This window comes from Perognathus longimembris, chromosome 17 (genome assembly GCF_023159225.1).
Source record: "Perognathus longimembris pacificus isolate PPM17 chromosome 17, ASM2315922v1, whole genome shotgun sequence".
NCBI classification, from domain to species: domain Eukaryota; kingdom Metazoa; phylum Chordata; class Mammalia; order Rodentia; family Heteromyidae; genus Perognathus; species Perognathus longimembris.
The window spans coordinates 6,933,772-6,949,426 of record NC_063177.1 but is presented as its reverse complement, the minus strand read 5'-3'; the positions used below and the strand labels follow the sequence as shown (position 1 = coordinate 6,949,426).

The 15,655-nt window shown below is 47.5% G+C and overlaps 1 protein-coding gene across 2 annotated transcripts in view; it reads left to right on the top strand.

The window, feature by feature from the left end:
- The window catches only part of Polr2a (RNA polymerase II subunit A), a 47,610-nt gene that overhangs the window by 14,071 nt on the left and 17,884 nt on the right, over nucleotides 1–15,655 (top strand). The window contains exons 15-29 of one of the 2 annotated variants that reach the window (XM_048365422.1): nucleotides 42–264; nucleotides 1,262–1,445; nucleotides 1,798–1,969; nucleotides 2,054–2,159; nucleotides 2,241–2,446; nucleotides 3,468–3,692; nucleotides 3,844–4,090; nucleotides 4,417–4,517; nucleotides 6,496–6,600; nucleotides 6,702–6,884; nucleotides 7,051–7,254; nucleotides 7,426–7,612; nucleotides 7,740–7,853; nucleotides 7,994–8,143; nucleotides 8,233–9,409. In XM_048365422.1, the coding sequence (XP_048221379.1) occupies nucleotides 42–264; nucleotides 1,262–1,445; nucleotides 1,798–1,969; nucleotides 2,054–2,159; nucleotides 2,241–2,446; nucleotides 3,468–3,692; nucleotides 3,844–4,090; nucleotides 4,417–4,517; nucleotides 6,496–6,600; nucleotides 6,702–6,884; nucleotides 7,051–7,254; nucleotides 7,426–7,612; nucleotides 7,740–7,853; nucleotides 7,994–8,143; nucleotides 8,233–9,389 (3,564 nt within the window). In that variant the 3' untranslated portion in view covers nucleotides 9,390–9,409. Of the gene's footprint in view, nucleotides 1–41; nucleotides 265–1,261; nucleotides 1,446–1,797; nucleotides 1,970–2,053; nucleotides 2,160–2,240; nucleotides 2,447–3,467; nucleotides 3,693–3,843; nucleotides 4,091–4,416; nucleotides 4,518–6,495; nucleotides 6,601–6,701; nucleotides 6,885–7,050; nucleotides 7,255–7,425; nucleotides 7,613–7,739; nucleotides 7,854–7,993; nucleotides 8,144–8,232; nucleotides 9,739–15,655 lie in introns of those variants that run through there. The other variant, XM_048365423.1, reaches the window with a different exon arrangement.

Below are 15,655 nucleotides of genomic sequence, written 5' to 3'. Positions count from 1 at the left end.
TAAATAAGGGTTAGTTGCAGCCCACCTTTTCTATTTTCTAGGTCATTGCTGTCGTGGGGCAGCAGAATGTGGAGGGCAAACGGATCCCCTTTGGATTCAAGCACCGAACTCTGCCTCACTTCATCAAGGATGATTATGGGCCTGAGAGCCGTGGCTTTGTGGAGAACTCATACTTGGCTGGCCTCACGCCCACTGAGTTCTTCTTCCATGCCATGGGAGGCCGTGAGGGTCTCATCGACACAGCTGTCAAGACTGCAGAGACTGGTGAGGCCTCCTTCAGGGCACTCCAGTGCCTGGCCAAGGAACCTCTGGGGAGTAGAGATTCTCAGGGCTTCTGTTTCTAGAGGTGGTATGTTGCCTCTGGAAAGTTAAGATACTAAAGCTCAAGAATTAGCTGAGCTAGGAGGATATAGCTCAGTGCTAATGTATTTGTCTATCTTGGGTTACTCTGGGTTTAATCCCTAGCACTAGAAGAAAAGACAAAAACTCTTGTTTAGATTACTTTAGAACATCCCATGGTATTGGATAGACCCTGGCTTCCTTAACATGGTTTGTTGACTCAGTTCATCATATGGTATGTTTTGGTCAGAAAGCCTTGGATGTAAGTTAGGCCCTGGTGGCTCATGCCTCTAATCCTGGCTTCTCAGGAGGCTGAGATCTGAGGATCTCAGATCGAAGCCAGCCTGGGCAGGAAAGTCTGCAACTTTTTTTTTTTTTTTTAGTCCTGGGGCTTGGACTCAGGGCTTGAGCACTGTCCCTGGCTTCTTTTTGCTCAAGGCAAGTACTTTACCACTTGAGCCACAACACCACTTCTGGCTTTTTCCATATATGTGGTGCCAAGGAATCGAACCCAGGGCTTCATGTATGGGAGGCAAGCACTCTACCACTAGGCCATATTCCCAGTCCCAAGTCTGCAAGTTTTATCTCCAAAAAAAACACCAACCCCCCCCCCCCCACCAAAACCCCAACAAAAACAGTGGAGCTGTGTCTTAAGTGGCGGAGTGCTAATTTTTAGTGAAAAAGCTCAAGGACGGTACCCATACCAGCCCCCTAAAAAGCCTAGGAGAGACGTTGAGTATAGCTTAGTGATAGAACACTTGTCTAATGTGTAAGTGGCTACTAACTAGTAGTACAGGGGGCTACTAGCCGGTTTTTATGGGAACTAGGTGGGTTAAGACCACTGAAGGTTGGCTAAGGTTGGATCTTCGGGGGCTTTATTCTCTTTACCTCGGTTCCACCATTGACTTCCTCTCCTTCACAGGCTATATCCAGCGGCGACTCATCAAGTCCATGGAGTCTGTGATGGTAAAATACGATGCAACTGTGAGGAACTCCATCAACCAAGTGGTGCAGCTGCGCTATGGCGAGGATGGTTTGGCAGGCGAGAGTGTTGAGTTCCAGAACCTGGCCACGCTTAAGCCTTCTAACAAGGCTTTTGAGAAGAAGTAAGGAGGCGAGCAAGTGGGTGGTTCATTCCTCTGGGCCTTAGGGCCTGAGTTATGAGATTCCCGAAGTATGTCTTGCAGAGCATTTACTTAGCACATTTTCCCGCCCATCTAAAACAGTTGCTCCATGAGGGGGGAATTGAGGCAGATTTGAGATCTGTTCCGGCTTTGTCCCTAGTGATGGTACAACACAACATAGGGAACAGGTACATGTTCAGGTCTTATTGGCAGTCTTTGGCCAAATTTCTTGCGTCCAGAGCACTGTTCCTGGTGAGTTGTGCACTTGTGGTACCTCACACTGCTATAGGGATGAGAACCTGTCCCCCTAACCCTGTCCCTTTCCTACATGCAGGTTCCGCTTTGATTATACCAATGAAAGGGCCCTGCGGCGCACTCTGCAGGAGGATTTGGTAAAGGATGTGCTGAGCAATGCACATATACAGAATGAGCTGGAGCGAGAATTTGAGCGGATGCGGGAGGATCGAGAAGTGCTCAGGGTTATCTTCCCAACTGGTGACAGCAAGGTACATGTGGATAGGAAGTGTTAGGCTGGAGACATGCTGTGCTGGATGGCTGCCCCCTGACTCCTCCTTCCGATCCCTCCTCAGGTTGTCCTTCCCTGTAACCTCTTACGCATGATCTGGAATGCTCAGAAAATCTTCCACATCAACCCTCGTCTTCCCTCTGACCTTCACCCCATCAAAGTGGTGGAGGGTGAGTAACTGCTTAGGGAGTCTGGGGGGGTCGGAGTCTGATTTTGTTCTAACCATCTCTTTACTCCTCATTGGGTCCCAGGAGTTAAGGAATTGAGCAAGAAGCTAGTGATTGTGAATGGGGATGACCCACTAAGTCGGCAGGCTCAGGAGAATGCCACATTGCTCTTCAACATCCACCTACGATCCACACTGTGTTCCCGGCGCATGGCCGAGGAGTTCCGGCTTAGCGGAGAGGCTTTTGACTGGCTGCTTGGGGAGATAGAGTCCAAGTTCAACCAAGCCATTGTGAGTGTTGAACTTCTCTCTTGGCCTTGTTTTTCTCATTGTATTGTTGGTTTGTCCAACTTCCACTTTAGGAATAATAGCTCTCAGTTTTTGAAAGTCTGCTGTATACCAGCAGCCTTGGTGCCTTACGCTTTTGTACATAGCAACCTTGAAATGATCCTAGTAGGAGAATTTCAGTCCCACGTGGCAGTGATGAAACAGGCTCAGAGTGATTATATTGTATGATAGTCACACAGAAAATAAAGTGGCATGACTGACTAGGGTATGAAATAGTATCATTTATTTTCCTAAAATGCCTATGGCTATGGTGGAGGGGTGGCCCTGGGCGCGGGGGGCGGGGGGTGTGTTGAATACTATTGGTAGAACTTAGGGAAACACACCCCAGCCACTCTTCAGTTCCTATGTGCAGAATTCCAATTTAGATAGGAATTGGAGGGAGTAAGTTGAAAAGATGGTTGCAGATATTAGAATATGTTTTCACTATTTTCAAGGATTTTTCAGAATAACCAAAAGAGGGGAAATCATCATAATTATAAGCATGCTTCTGAATTGATACAAATTTAGCCATAAGTTCTTTAGAAATGGATTAGGAAGTACAACAACACACCATTGAAAAAAGTTAATGACTTCCAGTGTACACGCCTATAATTTATTCAGGAGGCTCAGATAAAAGAATCAAAAGTCCAAAGCCAGTCTGGGCAAATAAATACAAGAAACTCTTTTCTCCAATTAACCACCAAAAAACTGGAACGGTGGCGCAAAGTGGTAGAGTGCTATCCTTGAGCAAAAACTGCTCGGGGACAGCATGTAGGCCCTGAGTTCAAGCCCCACAACCAACAAGAAAAAACTCACATTCATATATATACATATATATGCATATATGTGTATACATATGTATATGTACACACACACACGTGTAATTTTTAAGTCGCTCTGCCTTTGCTCAACTCGTCTGCCCTAGGTCCTACTCATTGCCAAGGCAGGCAGGGTTGGCTTTTGTCTGATGCTAGCTTTTCCTTAGGCCCATCCTGGAGAAATGGTTGGAGCTTTGGCTGCACAATCTCTTGGAGAGCCTGCCACTCAGATGACCTTAAACACCTTCCACTATGCTGGTGTGTCTGCCAAGAATGTGACTCTGGGTGTGCCTCGACTCAAGGAGCTCATCAACATTTCCAAGAAGCCAAAGACTCCTTCACTCACTGTCTTCCTGCTGGGCCAGTCTGCTCGTGATGCAGAGAGGGCCAAGGTAGGGACTGGAGCCAGGGGCCCCTTGATAGGAAGGAAAGGAGATAAACTCCCCCTAGAATCAAGCATTGGAGACTCCTTCAGTACTCAGATTTCAAGAGACCTTTGGATCTATCCCAGTGCCTGTGCCATGAGTCCCTTTCTCTCCCCAGGACATTCTGTGTCGCCTGGAGCATACAACATTGAGGAAGGTGACTGCCAACACAGCCATCTACTATGACCCCAACCCCCAGAGCACTGTGGTGGCCGAGGATCAGGAGTGGGTGAATGTCTACTATGAGATGCCTGACTTTGATGTGGCCCGAATATCTCCCTGGCTGTTGCGTGTAGAACTGGACCGGAAGCACATGACTGACAGGAAGCTGACCATGGAACAGATTGCAGAAAAAATTAATGCTGGTACGTCTAGTTTAGGAGTCCTGCCTAGGCTACCACATCTGTTGTGTTCATTGCACTTGAGTCCTCCTGCCATTTGTGTACCAGCTCTGCTCCCTAGTGGATTTCTTCTCCAAGGTCTTCACACCTTACAGATCGATCTCTTCTGCACTCACTCTCTTTTTCAAGTGTGCCATTTCTCTCTTCCTAGAGGGAATCTATGGAAAGGTTTTTGGGGGAGGATAGGCCAAAAGAATACCCTATGCAAGGAGAACTGCAAATGGGCAATGATAAGGAAGCAAGTCCTGCTCAATGTGAACTTTCTCATGGTGCATTGTTCTCCCTACTAGGTTTTGGTGATGACTTGAATTGCATCTTTAATGATGATAATGCAGAGAAGCTGGTCCTTCGTATCCGCATTATGAACAGTGATGAGAACAAGATGCAAGAGGTAAACAAGACTCAAGGGAAAACGGGCATTTTAGCTGTTAAATCCTGAGGAATCACCAAAGAAATGAAGTCTAGTCGTACTCACCTAATTTAGGAATAGGAAGTAGTGGTTAATAATGATTAAAACTTGTAGCACAAAAATCTCTGAAATTCAAAGCACACTATCCCATGAGACAAAACCGATGGCGTGGGGAAAGGGTACTTTGTCATAGCCCTATCTGCTGGCCTCACTCCTCCAGGGTCTTGTAGTTGGCTTTCCTGCGCTGTACACATCTAAGGTAGCAGGGCAAAGCTGGGTTGGGGAGCCCGCTGGACAAGAGAAATTACTGTGTCCTTGGGAAAGTAGTGTGATTCTGAGCATAATAAGATCTGTGAAAATGTTTTTTGGGTTTTTTTTTGCCATTCCTGGGCCTTGGATTCAGGGCCTGAGCACCTTCCCTGGCTTCTTCCCGCTCAAGGCCAGCACTCTGCCACCTGAGCCACAGCGCCCCCTCTGGCCGTTTTCCATATATGTGGTGCTGGGGAATCGAACCTAGAGAGCTTCATGTGTAGGAGGCAGGCACTCTACCACTAGGCCATATTCCCAGCCCCCTGCTTTTTCTTTTTAAGATGCTGGCCTTGCATTCACTGTGAACCTAGCTGAACCTCAGACTTAATTTTTCTCCTCAGACTTTTTGATCTAGCCCTCTGAGTGCTAGGATTATAGGCATGTGTCAACATGACTGGTTGCCTGCTACTTTATAACTGAAGAACTTACTACTAAAATAATGTCAGAGATTAGTGAGGAAAATATTAGACCTGGCCTGTATGACTCAGGTGGTACTTGTTTAGCCAGTGCAAGGCCCTGAGTTCAAACCCCAGTACTGCCAAGAAAATATTACTATCTGGACATAACACACACACTCTATATGCATTAAAAGAGGTCTCTTCCCACCCACCTTTTTTTTTTGTATTAGCCTGAATTGTACAAGAGGAATTTCATTATAATGTATACTTAAATCGATATAGTATATTCCAATATTTCCCTTTCTTTTTTTTTTTTTTTTTTGGCCAGTCCTGGGGCTTGGACTCAGGGCCTGAGCACTGTCCCTGGCTTCTTCCCGCTCAAGGCTAGCACTCTGCCACTTGAGCCACAGCGCCGCTTCTGGCCATTTTCTGTATATGTGGTGCTGGGGAATCGAACCTAGGGCCTCGTGTATCCGAGGCAGGCACTCTTGCCACTAGGCTATATCCCCAGCCCCAATATTTCCCTTTCATATGAGGCTGGCAAGCACTCAGCTGAGCGCCAAAAGCAGAATAGGGAATGCTCTCCATCTGGCTACACCTATTTGTAGGGACCAGGTGGTAAATAGCTGTTAAGAAAAAAAAAAAAAAGCTAGGGGCATGTGATGGCTCACACCTATAATTCTTGCTGAGATCTGAGAATTGTGGTAAAGCCAGCCCGACAAGAAAGTCTGTGAGACTCTTACCATAAATAAATTACCAGAAAAAGCTGGAAGTGGAGTATGGCTCAAGTTGTAGATCGTTAGCCTTCAGCAAACAAGTTCAGGGACAGTACTCAGATCCTGAGTTCAAGCCCTAGGACTGGCAAAAGAAAAACAGAAAACATCACTCCAGGAAATAGGTCTGAGGATTGAAATTTAGAACCAGCCTAGTCAGAAATCTAAGAGACTGTTATCTCCAGTTAACCAGCAAGCAAGCCAGAAGCAGAGGTGTGGCTCAAGTAGTAGAGCACCATCCATAACCAAATGCTAAGGCACAGTGCCCAGGTCCTGAGTTCAAGCCCCAGTACTAGCACAGGGAAAAAAAAGTACAAACTGTTAGAGTAACAGAGTGTAGGTGCCTCTTCCTAGGGTTTCTTTTATTACTGTAACTTTATGTTGGCTGACTGTTGAGGTCCTTGTCAGGCTGTCATTTGGGATGGAGCAGTAAGGAGCCTAGAGGGTTCTAGGACTGCTCACCTCACTGTTTTACTGCAGGAAGAAGAGGTGGTGGACAAGATGGATGATGATGTTTTTTTGCGCTGCATTGAGTCTAACATGCTGACGGATATGACCTTGCAGGGCATTGAGCAGATTAGCAAGGTCGGCCTTTCTTCATCTAGACCCTCTCCTCCCTCTCTTCCCCCTCCTCCCCCTCCTCCCCTGTCCTGCCCTGCCTGACTGGAACTAGCTCTGCCCTCCAGGTGTACATGCACTTGCCCCAGACGGACAACAAGAAGAAGATCATCATCACAGAGGATGGAGAGTTCAAGGCCCTGCAGGAGTGGATCCTAGAGACGGACGGTGTGAGCTTGATGCGGGTGCTGAGTGAGAAGGACGTGGACCCTGTGCGCACCACATCCAACGACATTGTGGAGATCTTCACGGTGAGTCTGCAGCTTGGGCTGCATGTGGCCTTTCCAAGGACTCTCTTCATGACTTCCATGCCCACACATGAATCTTGAATCTTCTTGGAGTGGGATACACTGACCCCTGACTCAGCTGCCTGTGGATTTGGGGAGGAGAGCCCTAACCCCTCCACCTTCATTGTAGGTACTAGGCATTGAGGCCGTGCGGAAAGCCCTGGAGCGGGAGCTGTACCATGTCATCTCCTTTGATGGTTCTTATGTCAATTACCGGCACTTGGCTCTCCTGTGTGATACCATGACCTGTCGTGGCCACTTGATGGCCATCACTCGACATGGAGTCAACCGCCAGGACACTGGACCGCTCATGAAATGCTCCTTCGAAGAAACGGTAATTGCAGAGCGGGAGCGGAGGAGGGCAGGAGCTTCCTGGGAAGGGGAGGGAGCCTGGTTGGCACTGCTTCTCCACTGCTAAAGGTTGGGTGGCCCCTACGCTGTGGGGCAATCTGGGGGCTGTGTGTGGGGAGGGGTTGACAGGGCCTGTCCTCTTCTGGCCATTTAGGTAGATGTGCTTATGGAAGCAGCTGCCCACGGAGAAAGCGACCCCATGAAGGGAGTCTCTGAGAACATCATGCTGGGCCAGCTGGCCCCCGCTGGCACCGGCTGCTTCGACCTCCTGCTGGATGCAGAGAAGTGCAAGTATGGGATGGAGATCCCCACCAACATCCCCGGCCTGGGGGCTGCTGGACGTGAGTATGACTGCTTCCACTGCACAGAACCCACCGGATCTGGGGGGGGCCTGAGGCAGGCCGTGGCCCAAGGGGATCCATGGTCCATGGTGCTGCTCCTCACAAGTCACTCTGGGCTTCTTTGCAGCCACCGGCATGTTCTTCGGCTCAGCACCCAGTCCCATGGGAGGAATCTCTCCTGCCATGACACCCTGGAACCAAGGTGCAACTCCAGCCTATGGTGCCTGGTCTCCTAGTGTTGGTGAGTGTCCTGGTCCCGGAGGAGCCCTCAGGGCAGCTCAGAAGCAGCTGGGCTGGAATGGTGGACAGTCGGGAGTGGAGGCTGAAGAAAGGGGGCATGGGACTCAGCTCTGGGCTTAGCCTGTCTCTCTTCCCTTCCAGGGAGTGGGATGACTCCAGGCGCAGCTGGATTCTCTCCCAGTGCTGCTTCAGATGCCAGTGGCTTCAGCCCAGGTTACTCTCCCGCCTGGTCTCCTACACCAGGCTCCCCGGGCTCCCCAGGCCCCTCCAGCCCGTACATCCCCTCACCAGGTGAGCGAGCACTCGCATGTCCTCCTCAGCCTTTCCTGCCTGGCCAGTCTTCCCATCACTTACCTTCCTCATCTGTTTCTTCCCTACAGGTGGTGCTATGTCTCCCAGCTACTCACCTACTTCACCTGCATATGAGCCTCGCTCCCCTGGAGGCTATACACCCCAGAGTCCTTCCTACTCCCCCACTTCGCCCTCCTACTCTCCGACTTCCCCATCCTATTCTCCAACCAGTCCCAACTATAGCCCTACCTCACCCAGCTACTCGCCCACATCACCCAGCTACTCGCCCACATCACCCAGCTACTCACCCACATCACCCAGCTACTCACCCACATCACCAAGCTACTCACCCACATCGCCAAGCTACTCGCCGACATCGCCAAGCTACTCGCCAACTTCACCCAGCTACTCCCCGACTTCACCCAGCTACTCCCCAACATCTCCCAGTTACTCGCCAACATCACCCAGCTATTCTCCCACATCGCCCAGCTACTCACCGACATCGCCGAGCTACTCACCGACTTCGCCGAGCTACTCACCGACTTCGCCGAGCTACTCACCTACCAGCCCTAACTACTCTCCAACCAGTCCCAATTACACCCCAACATCACCCAGCTACAGCCCAACGTCCCCCAGTTACTCACCTACTAGCCCTAACTATACACCAACAAGCCCCAACTACAGCCCAACCTCTCCAAGCTACTCCCCAACTTCGCCCAGCTACTCCCCAACCTCACCAAGCTATTCCCCTTCAAGCCCACGGTACACCCCACAGTCTCCAACATACACCCCGAGCTCTCCCAGCTACAGCCCCAGCTCTCCCAGCTACAGCCCTACTTCACCCAAGTACACCCCTACCAGCCCTTCCTACAGCCCCAGCTCACCGGAGTACACCCCAACCTCCCCCAAGTACTCACCTACCAGCCCCAAATATTCACCTACTTCTCCCAAGTACTCGCCTACAAGCCCTACCTACTCACCCACCACCCCCAAGTACTCGCCAACATCTCCCACTTACTCACCAACCTCTCCAGTCTACACCCCAACCTCCCCCAAGTACTCACCTACTAGCCCTACCTACTCCCCAACGTCCCCCAAGTACTCGCCCACCAGTCCCACCTATTCACCCACTTCCCCCAAAGGATCTACCTACTCTCCCACTTCTCCTGGCTACTCGCCCACCAGCCCCACCTACAGCCTCACCAGCCCAGCCATCAGCCCAGATGACAGTGATGAGGAGAACTGAAGGTGAGGGAGGGCACTGCCATACGAGCTCAGCTCCCGTGTACATAACCCTTGTGGTAGTTCTCTGTTGAGGTTCTGGATCCCGTTTTGGATGGAGCTTTTTGTCTTGTTCTCTACTTGTGCTGTCTCTCTGACCAGCTGTGGGGTTCTTCCTGGTTCCTCCCTGAGCTGGCCCCACATGGAAGGTCCTTTCTAGCCTGTTGCTTGGTTGGACTTAGAGGATGTTTTAACTTCATAGGGGTAGTTCTGCTCTGGATCATACGTCAGATCTTTGGGAAGAACAAAGCTTAAGCTGCCTTTTCTCTGTTATTTTTTGAAGTTTAAATAAAGTTTACAAATTTTGACCAAAAGTCTGTGTTACATGCTTAATTGGGGTTCTAAGACACATTCCCGGGTTCCTGTGCCATTCCTGGGAAGGCATACAAGGGGTTAGTGCCATGATCAGCAAAATGATCCCCCTCAATCCCACCACTAGGAGGCACTTTTTTTTTGTATACTAAATGAGTTTCTTCTACAAAATAACAACCTCATCGTCACCTCAGATAAAAAAAAGTATGGACATATTTTGATGCAGAAGTTAAAGGATTTGGGAATAATAGGCTGCTTTTAGTTGGCCTTTTTTTGTTGTTGGTCATGAGGCTTGAACTCAGCCTGGCACTATGCCTGAGGTCCTGTGCTCTAGCCTGGTGCTCTACCACTTGAAGCCTTAGCTCTACTTCTAGTTCTATAGTGGTAATTGGAGTCTCATGGACTTTATTGCCTAGGTTGGCTGTGAACCACTATCCTCAGATCTCAGTCTCCTGGATAGGATTACAGGCGTGAGCCACTGCCACCCAGCTGCCATTTCTTTTTCTTCTTTGATTAGTTCCTTAATACTTATTTTTAGCCAGGGTGTCTATAGGTAGCTGAAGCAGGTCTAGAAGTCAAAATCTATTTGCCTTAGCTCTTTTATTGCTGAGAGTACAGGTTTGTGTGCCACTCTACCTACCTCCAATTAGCAGCTTTTTTTCCCCTTCCAGTATTAGGGTTTGAACTCAACTGCTAGGAAGACATTCTACTACTGAGTCACTTTTTTTTTTTTCTTTTCTCAAATTTTTATTATCAAACTGACCTACAGAGAGGTTACAGTATCATACGTTTGGCATTGGATACATTTCTTGTACTGTTTGTTGCCTTGTCCCTCATGCCCCCTTTTTTTTTTTTTTTTAAACCAGTGTTGAGTGTTGACTCAGTCCCTGAGCACTGACCCTGGCTTCTTTTTGTTCAAGGCTAGCACTCCATTTGAGCCACAGTGCCCCTTCCGGCTTTTTCTGTTTAGGTGGTGTTGAGGAATCGAACTCGGCTTCATGCATGCTAGGCAAGCACTCTACCACTAAGCCACATTCCCAGCCCTACATTTCCATTTTTTGCTTGATTCTCATTTTTGTGCTGAGACCCATGCCTCACCCAGTCCTATGCTTCCTATAGTAGTTGGGGTGTCAGCCTTGGATCACCACACACAACTTTTTCCATTGAGATGCAGTCTAAACTTTTTGTCCAGGCTGCCTACAAACCTTGATCCTTTCCATTTTATCTTCTCAAATATTAGGATTACAGATGTGAGCATAGCTGTACCTGACTTCCATTAGCAACTGTGCTGAGAATGGGGCTTGAACTCAGGGTCTCGTGCTCTTCTTACTTGGCCTTTTTCACTCATGGCTAGCAATCTATGCTTGAGGTATGCTCCAGTTCCAGATTTTTGCTGCTGTTTTTTTTTAACTGCACAGTGCAGAGTGTGCGTGTGTACATGCGCATGCATACGCGCGCGCACACGTGTGTGTGCACGTGTGTGCTAGTTCTATGGCTTGATCGTAGGGTCTAGTCACTGTGTCTCTGAGCTTCTTTTGCTCAAGGCTAGCAGCACTCTACTACTTTAGCCATAGCACCACCTCTGGCTTTTTCTAAGTTTATTGGAGATGAGAGTCTCCCAGATTTTTCTGCTCCAGGGTAGCTTCAAACCACGATCCTTAGATCCTCAGCCTCCTGAGTGAAAAACTAGGATTAAGGCATTAGGCAGCACCATTAGCACTTTCTTAATGTGGATATCAGACTTTCCATGTTGCTTCCAATGCCCTTATGACTCACTTTAGCTATTTTATATTATTTTTTATCTTGAAATATTTCAGAGAACTCCCTGGTTTGGATTTTTTTAATGTGCTTTAGATATATAAATGAAAGCCTATAATCTTTCTCCTTTTCTCCACCTCTTAAGAAACTTAGCTTAAGAAACTAATTCTTAGTTTCCATTATATGGTCGCATCACCGTGGGTTTCTTACTCAGAGGGCACTGTGATGTTAAATTTTATGTTAGTGAATATTTTTTTTTTTTTTTGACCAGTCCTGGGGCTTGGACTCAGGGCCTGAGCACTATCCCTGGCTTCTTTTTGCTCAAGTCTAGCACTCTGCCACTTGAGCCACAGCGCCATTTCTGGCCATTTTCTGTATATGTGGTGCTGGGGAATTGAATCCAGGGCCTCATGTATACGAGGCAAGCACTCTTGCCACTAGGCCATATCCCCAGCCCTATTTTTGTTTTTCTTATAGACAGTGCATCCGTGAGAATATTTCAAGTGGGCTGAGGATGTAGTTAAGTAATAGCATTTGTGTAGCATTTTTTTTTAACCCTGTGGGGCTGGGAATGTGGCTTAGTGGTAGAGTGCTTGCTTAGCATGCATGAAGCCCTGGGTTTGATTCTTTAGTACCACATAAACAGAAAAAGCCAGAAGTGGCACTGTGGCTAGAGTGGTAGAGTGCTAGCCTTGAGCACAGTACCCAGGCTATGAGTTCAAGCCCTAGGACTTGTAATCCTAGCTACTCAGGAGGCTGAGAAATGTGTGGTTTCAAGCTAGCATGATCAGAGAGATTCCTGAGATTCTTACCTCCAATTAAATGCCAAGAAGCCAGAAGTGGAGCTGTGACTTAAGTGGTAGTGCACCAGCCTTGAGAAAAAAAATCCAAGCAAGAGTGCTTGACTGTGAGTTCAAGTCCTGGTTATTAGTGTGAACATGGGATGGTGCGTGCACACGTGCGCGCACACACACACAGTTTTAGAGCTTCATCGATATTAAGGTTTATAGTTATTCATTCATTTTTATCCTCTAGTCACAGAACAGACTTCATTACTTGTAATATATACATTAATGATGGATATTGTTACAATATTACCAACATGGGAATTCCTGAAATGGTACAATGTAAGAAATAAGAGGTGAGCAATCAGTATGGGCTCAAGGCTTTACTGAGGGACAGACTTGCTGGGCTGCTCCAAGCAGGAATGGAGGCAGCCACAGTGGATAGATGTGGGTAGAATTTAAACAAAATTTTACGGGGGAGTCACATAGGTCACATGGGAAGTCACATGGGTCACATTATGTGAATTGTGGGAATTTGTGGGGGAGAGTCAGTTCTAAGAAGGAGGTAAATTATGTGGGCTATGGGAATTGGGGGTGGGGGAGGTGTCACATTCCCGGAAAGAATATAAGAGCCTGTTGCAACTGGGGCAGGAATTTTTACATCATACCAGGAAAACAGTACAACATGGGGGAAACAAACTTAACAGATTTTTGTTAACAGGTAGGGACACAGGGTGGGGACTTAATTGGCAAGCTGACTCTGAGACTTTAGAGGACACATATAAGATTCTTTCTGGGGGGACTGGGAAAATGGCCTAGTGGCAAGAGTGCTTGCCTCGCATACATGAAGCCCTGGGTTCAACTCCCCAGCACCACATATACAGAAATCGGCTAGAAGTGGTGCTGTGGCTCAAATGGTAGAGTGTTAGCCTTGAGCAAAAAAGAAGCCAGGGACAGTGCTCAGTCCAAGCCCTAGGACTGGCAAAAAAACAAAAAAGAAAGAAAAAAAGACTGTTCCTGGGAATATCCTGAAAACAAAATGGTGCATGATTATAAGTATATTAGTATTGTGGTTTCACTGTATGCCTCCTCTGAATGTCATGTTGAAACAAATCCCCGTTGTGGTACTATTAGGAGTTGAGTCTTTATGTTTTGCCAGTCCTGGAGCTTGAACTCAGGGCCTGAGCACTGTCGTTGGCTTCTTTTTGTTCGAAGCTAGCATTCTACCACTTGAGCCACAGTGCCCCTTCGGCTTTTTCTGTTTATGTGGTGCTGAGGAATCGAACCCAGGGCTTTGTGCATGCTAGGCAAGCACTCTACCACTAAGCCATGTTCCCAGCCCCTGGAGCTAAGTCTTCTTATGGAGTGATTGTCAGGAGGGAAGGAAACATGCTGTTATAGAAGGGCTTTGCAGTCTGCGTTTCTTACTTGACTGCTCTGCTGCCGGGTGAGAATGCAGGGTTCTTTCTTCCTGTACTTTCACCTTCCACATAGGAGGACATTATTTGTCCCCTCAAAATGAAAAAGGCTGGGCCCTGGTGGCTCAGGCCTATAATCCTAGCCATTCAGGAAGCTGAGCCCTGAGGGTCCCAATTTGAAGCCAGCCTGGGCAGAAAATATCCAAGAGATTCTTCTTTCCAATTAACTAGCAAAAAGGCAGAAGTAGAGGCCTGGCTCAAGGGGTAGAACACCAGCCTTGCAATTAAAAAAAAAAAATGGGACAGGCCCTAAGCCCTAAATTTAAGCCCCAGTACCAGTGTGCACTTGTGCCCCCCTCCCCCCGCCCCCACTGTCTCTTCCTACCCAGGCTGGCTGTGAACCTTGATCCTCAGATCTCAGTTTCCTGAGTAGGATTATAGGCATGAGCCACTGGTGCCCAACTGAAATCTCCTTTATTTAACATCAGTTTTACAATAGATCAATATCCTTATTAATTTAGTAGGCTTATTTGGTTTTTTTGCATAGTAACAACACATACACATAATGCCAAATTTGTTTCTATCTTGTAACTTTCTTTTCTTGTTTATTGAATTGAAGAATTTGAGTTAACTTGACTAGAACAAACCATCTTTGTTCTCAATCTTAAAAAGAGAGAATCCTTCCTTGTATAATCATTACATATGTATCAAATAAAAAGAAAAAATTTAAAAAATCTTTTCATTGTCCCACCATGTGGATTGTGGTAGTTTCTTTCCTTTTTTTGGCCAGTACTGGGCCTTGGACTCAGGGCCTGAGCACTGTCCCTGGCTTCTTTTTGCTCAAGGCCAGCACTATACCACTTGAACCACAGCACCACTTATGGCTTTTTCTGTATATGTGGTGCTGAGGAATCGAACCCATGGCATATGTACGAGGCAAGCACTCTACCACGAGGCCATATTCCCAGCCCGGGCTTCACATACTCACTTAGCTTTTTTCACTTAAAGCTAGTGCTCTACTTCTTGAGCCACACCTCTACTTCGAGCTTTTGTTGGTTGTTGGAGATAAGCGTCATATAACATTTTCTGCCCAGTTGCCTTTGGAAGTTGATCCTCAAATCTCAGTCTCCTGAGTAGCTGGGATCACAGGCTTCAGCTACCAGCCCCTGGCTCCCTAGTCTTTCACCCTAACTTCTTGGCATCATGGGAAGCCGAGTCAGCTTAGCCAATCAGGAGGGACTTCCTGGTGGCCCTGTTGCCACCACAATACCCTGTCATTATCAGGCTTCAACCTCTTGCTGAGAGAAGTAAACAGGAGGCAGAACTTCTTTTTTTTTTTTTTTTCCTCTATGATTTCATGGGTAATTTTATTCTAGATGTATATAGAAATTTCTTATTTTTTGACAAAATATTTTTGCAGTTACCAATCGAGGCAGAACTTTTTGCTCAGCCTCTAGGATGACTCTTGCTCTCCTAAGACATAGCCCTGAGTGGAGCTCAAGGCTCAGAGAATCAGTAATGAGGTCGGAGTTCATTGCCAGCCTCCAGGTTTGCCTTTACCAAAGTACATACTTACAACTTAGAAGCTTAGGTAAGAGGCAACTTAAAAGATACTTTTGTGGGCATTGGTGGTTCACGCCTGTAATCCTAGCTACATAGGAGACTGAGATCCAAGGATCCTGGTTCAAAGCCAGCCGAGGCAGGAAACTCTGAGATTCTTATCTCCAATTAACCAGTGGAAAACCGGAAGTGGTGGCATTGCTCAAAGTGACAGAGTACTAGTCTTGAGCAAAAAGAGGCCAGGGACAGGGCCCAGGCCCTGAGTCCAAGCCCCACAACCAACTAAATAAATAAGTAAAGATGTTGTTACTGGGTCCCATAAATCAACTGAAAGTCCTCAATTTTACTCCCTACCTCCTAGTCTCTCTAACCTTTGAATACAGCTGAAGTTCTGTACT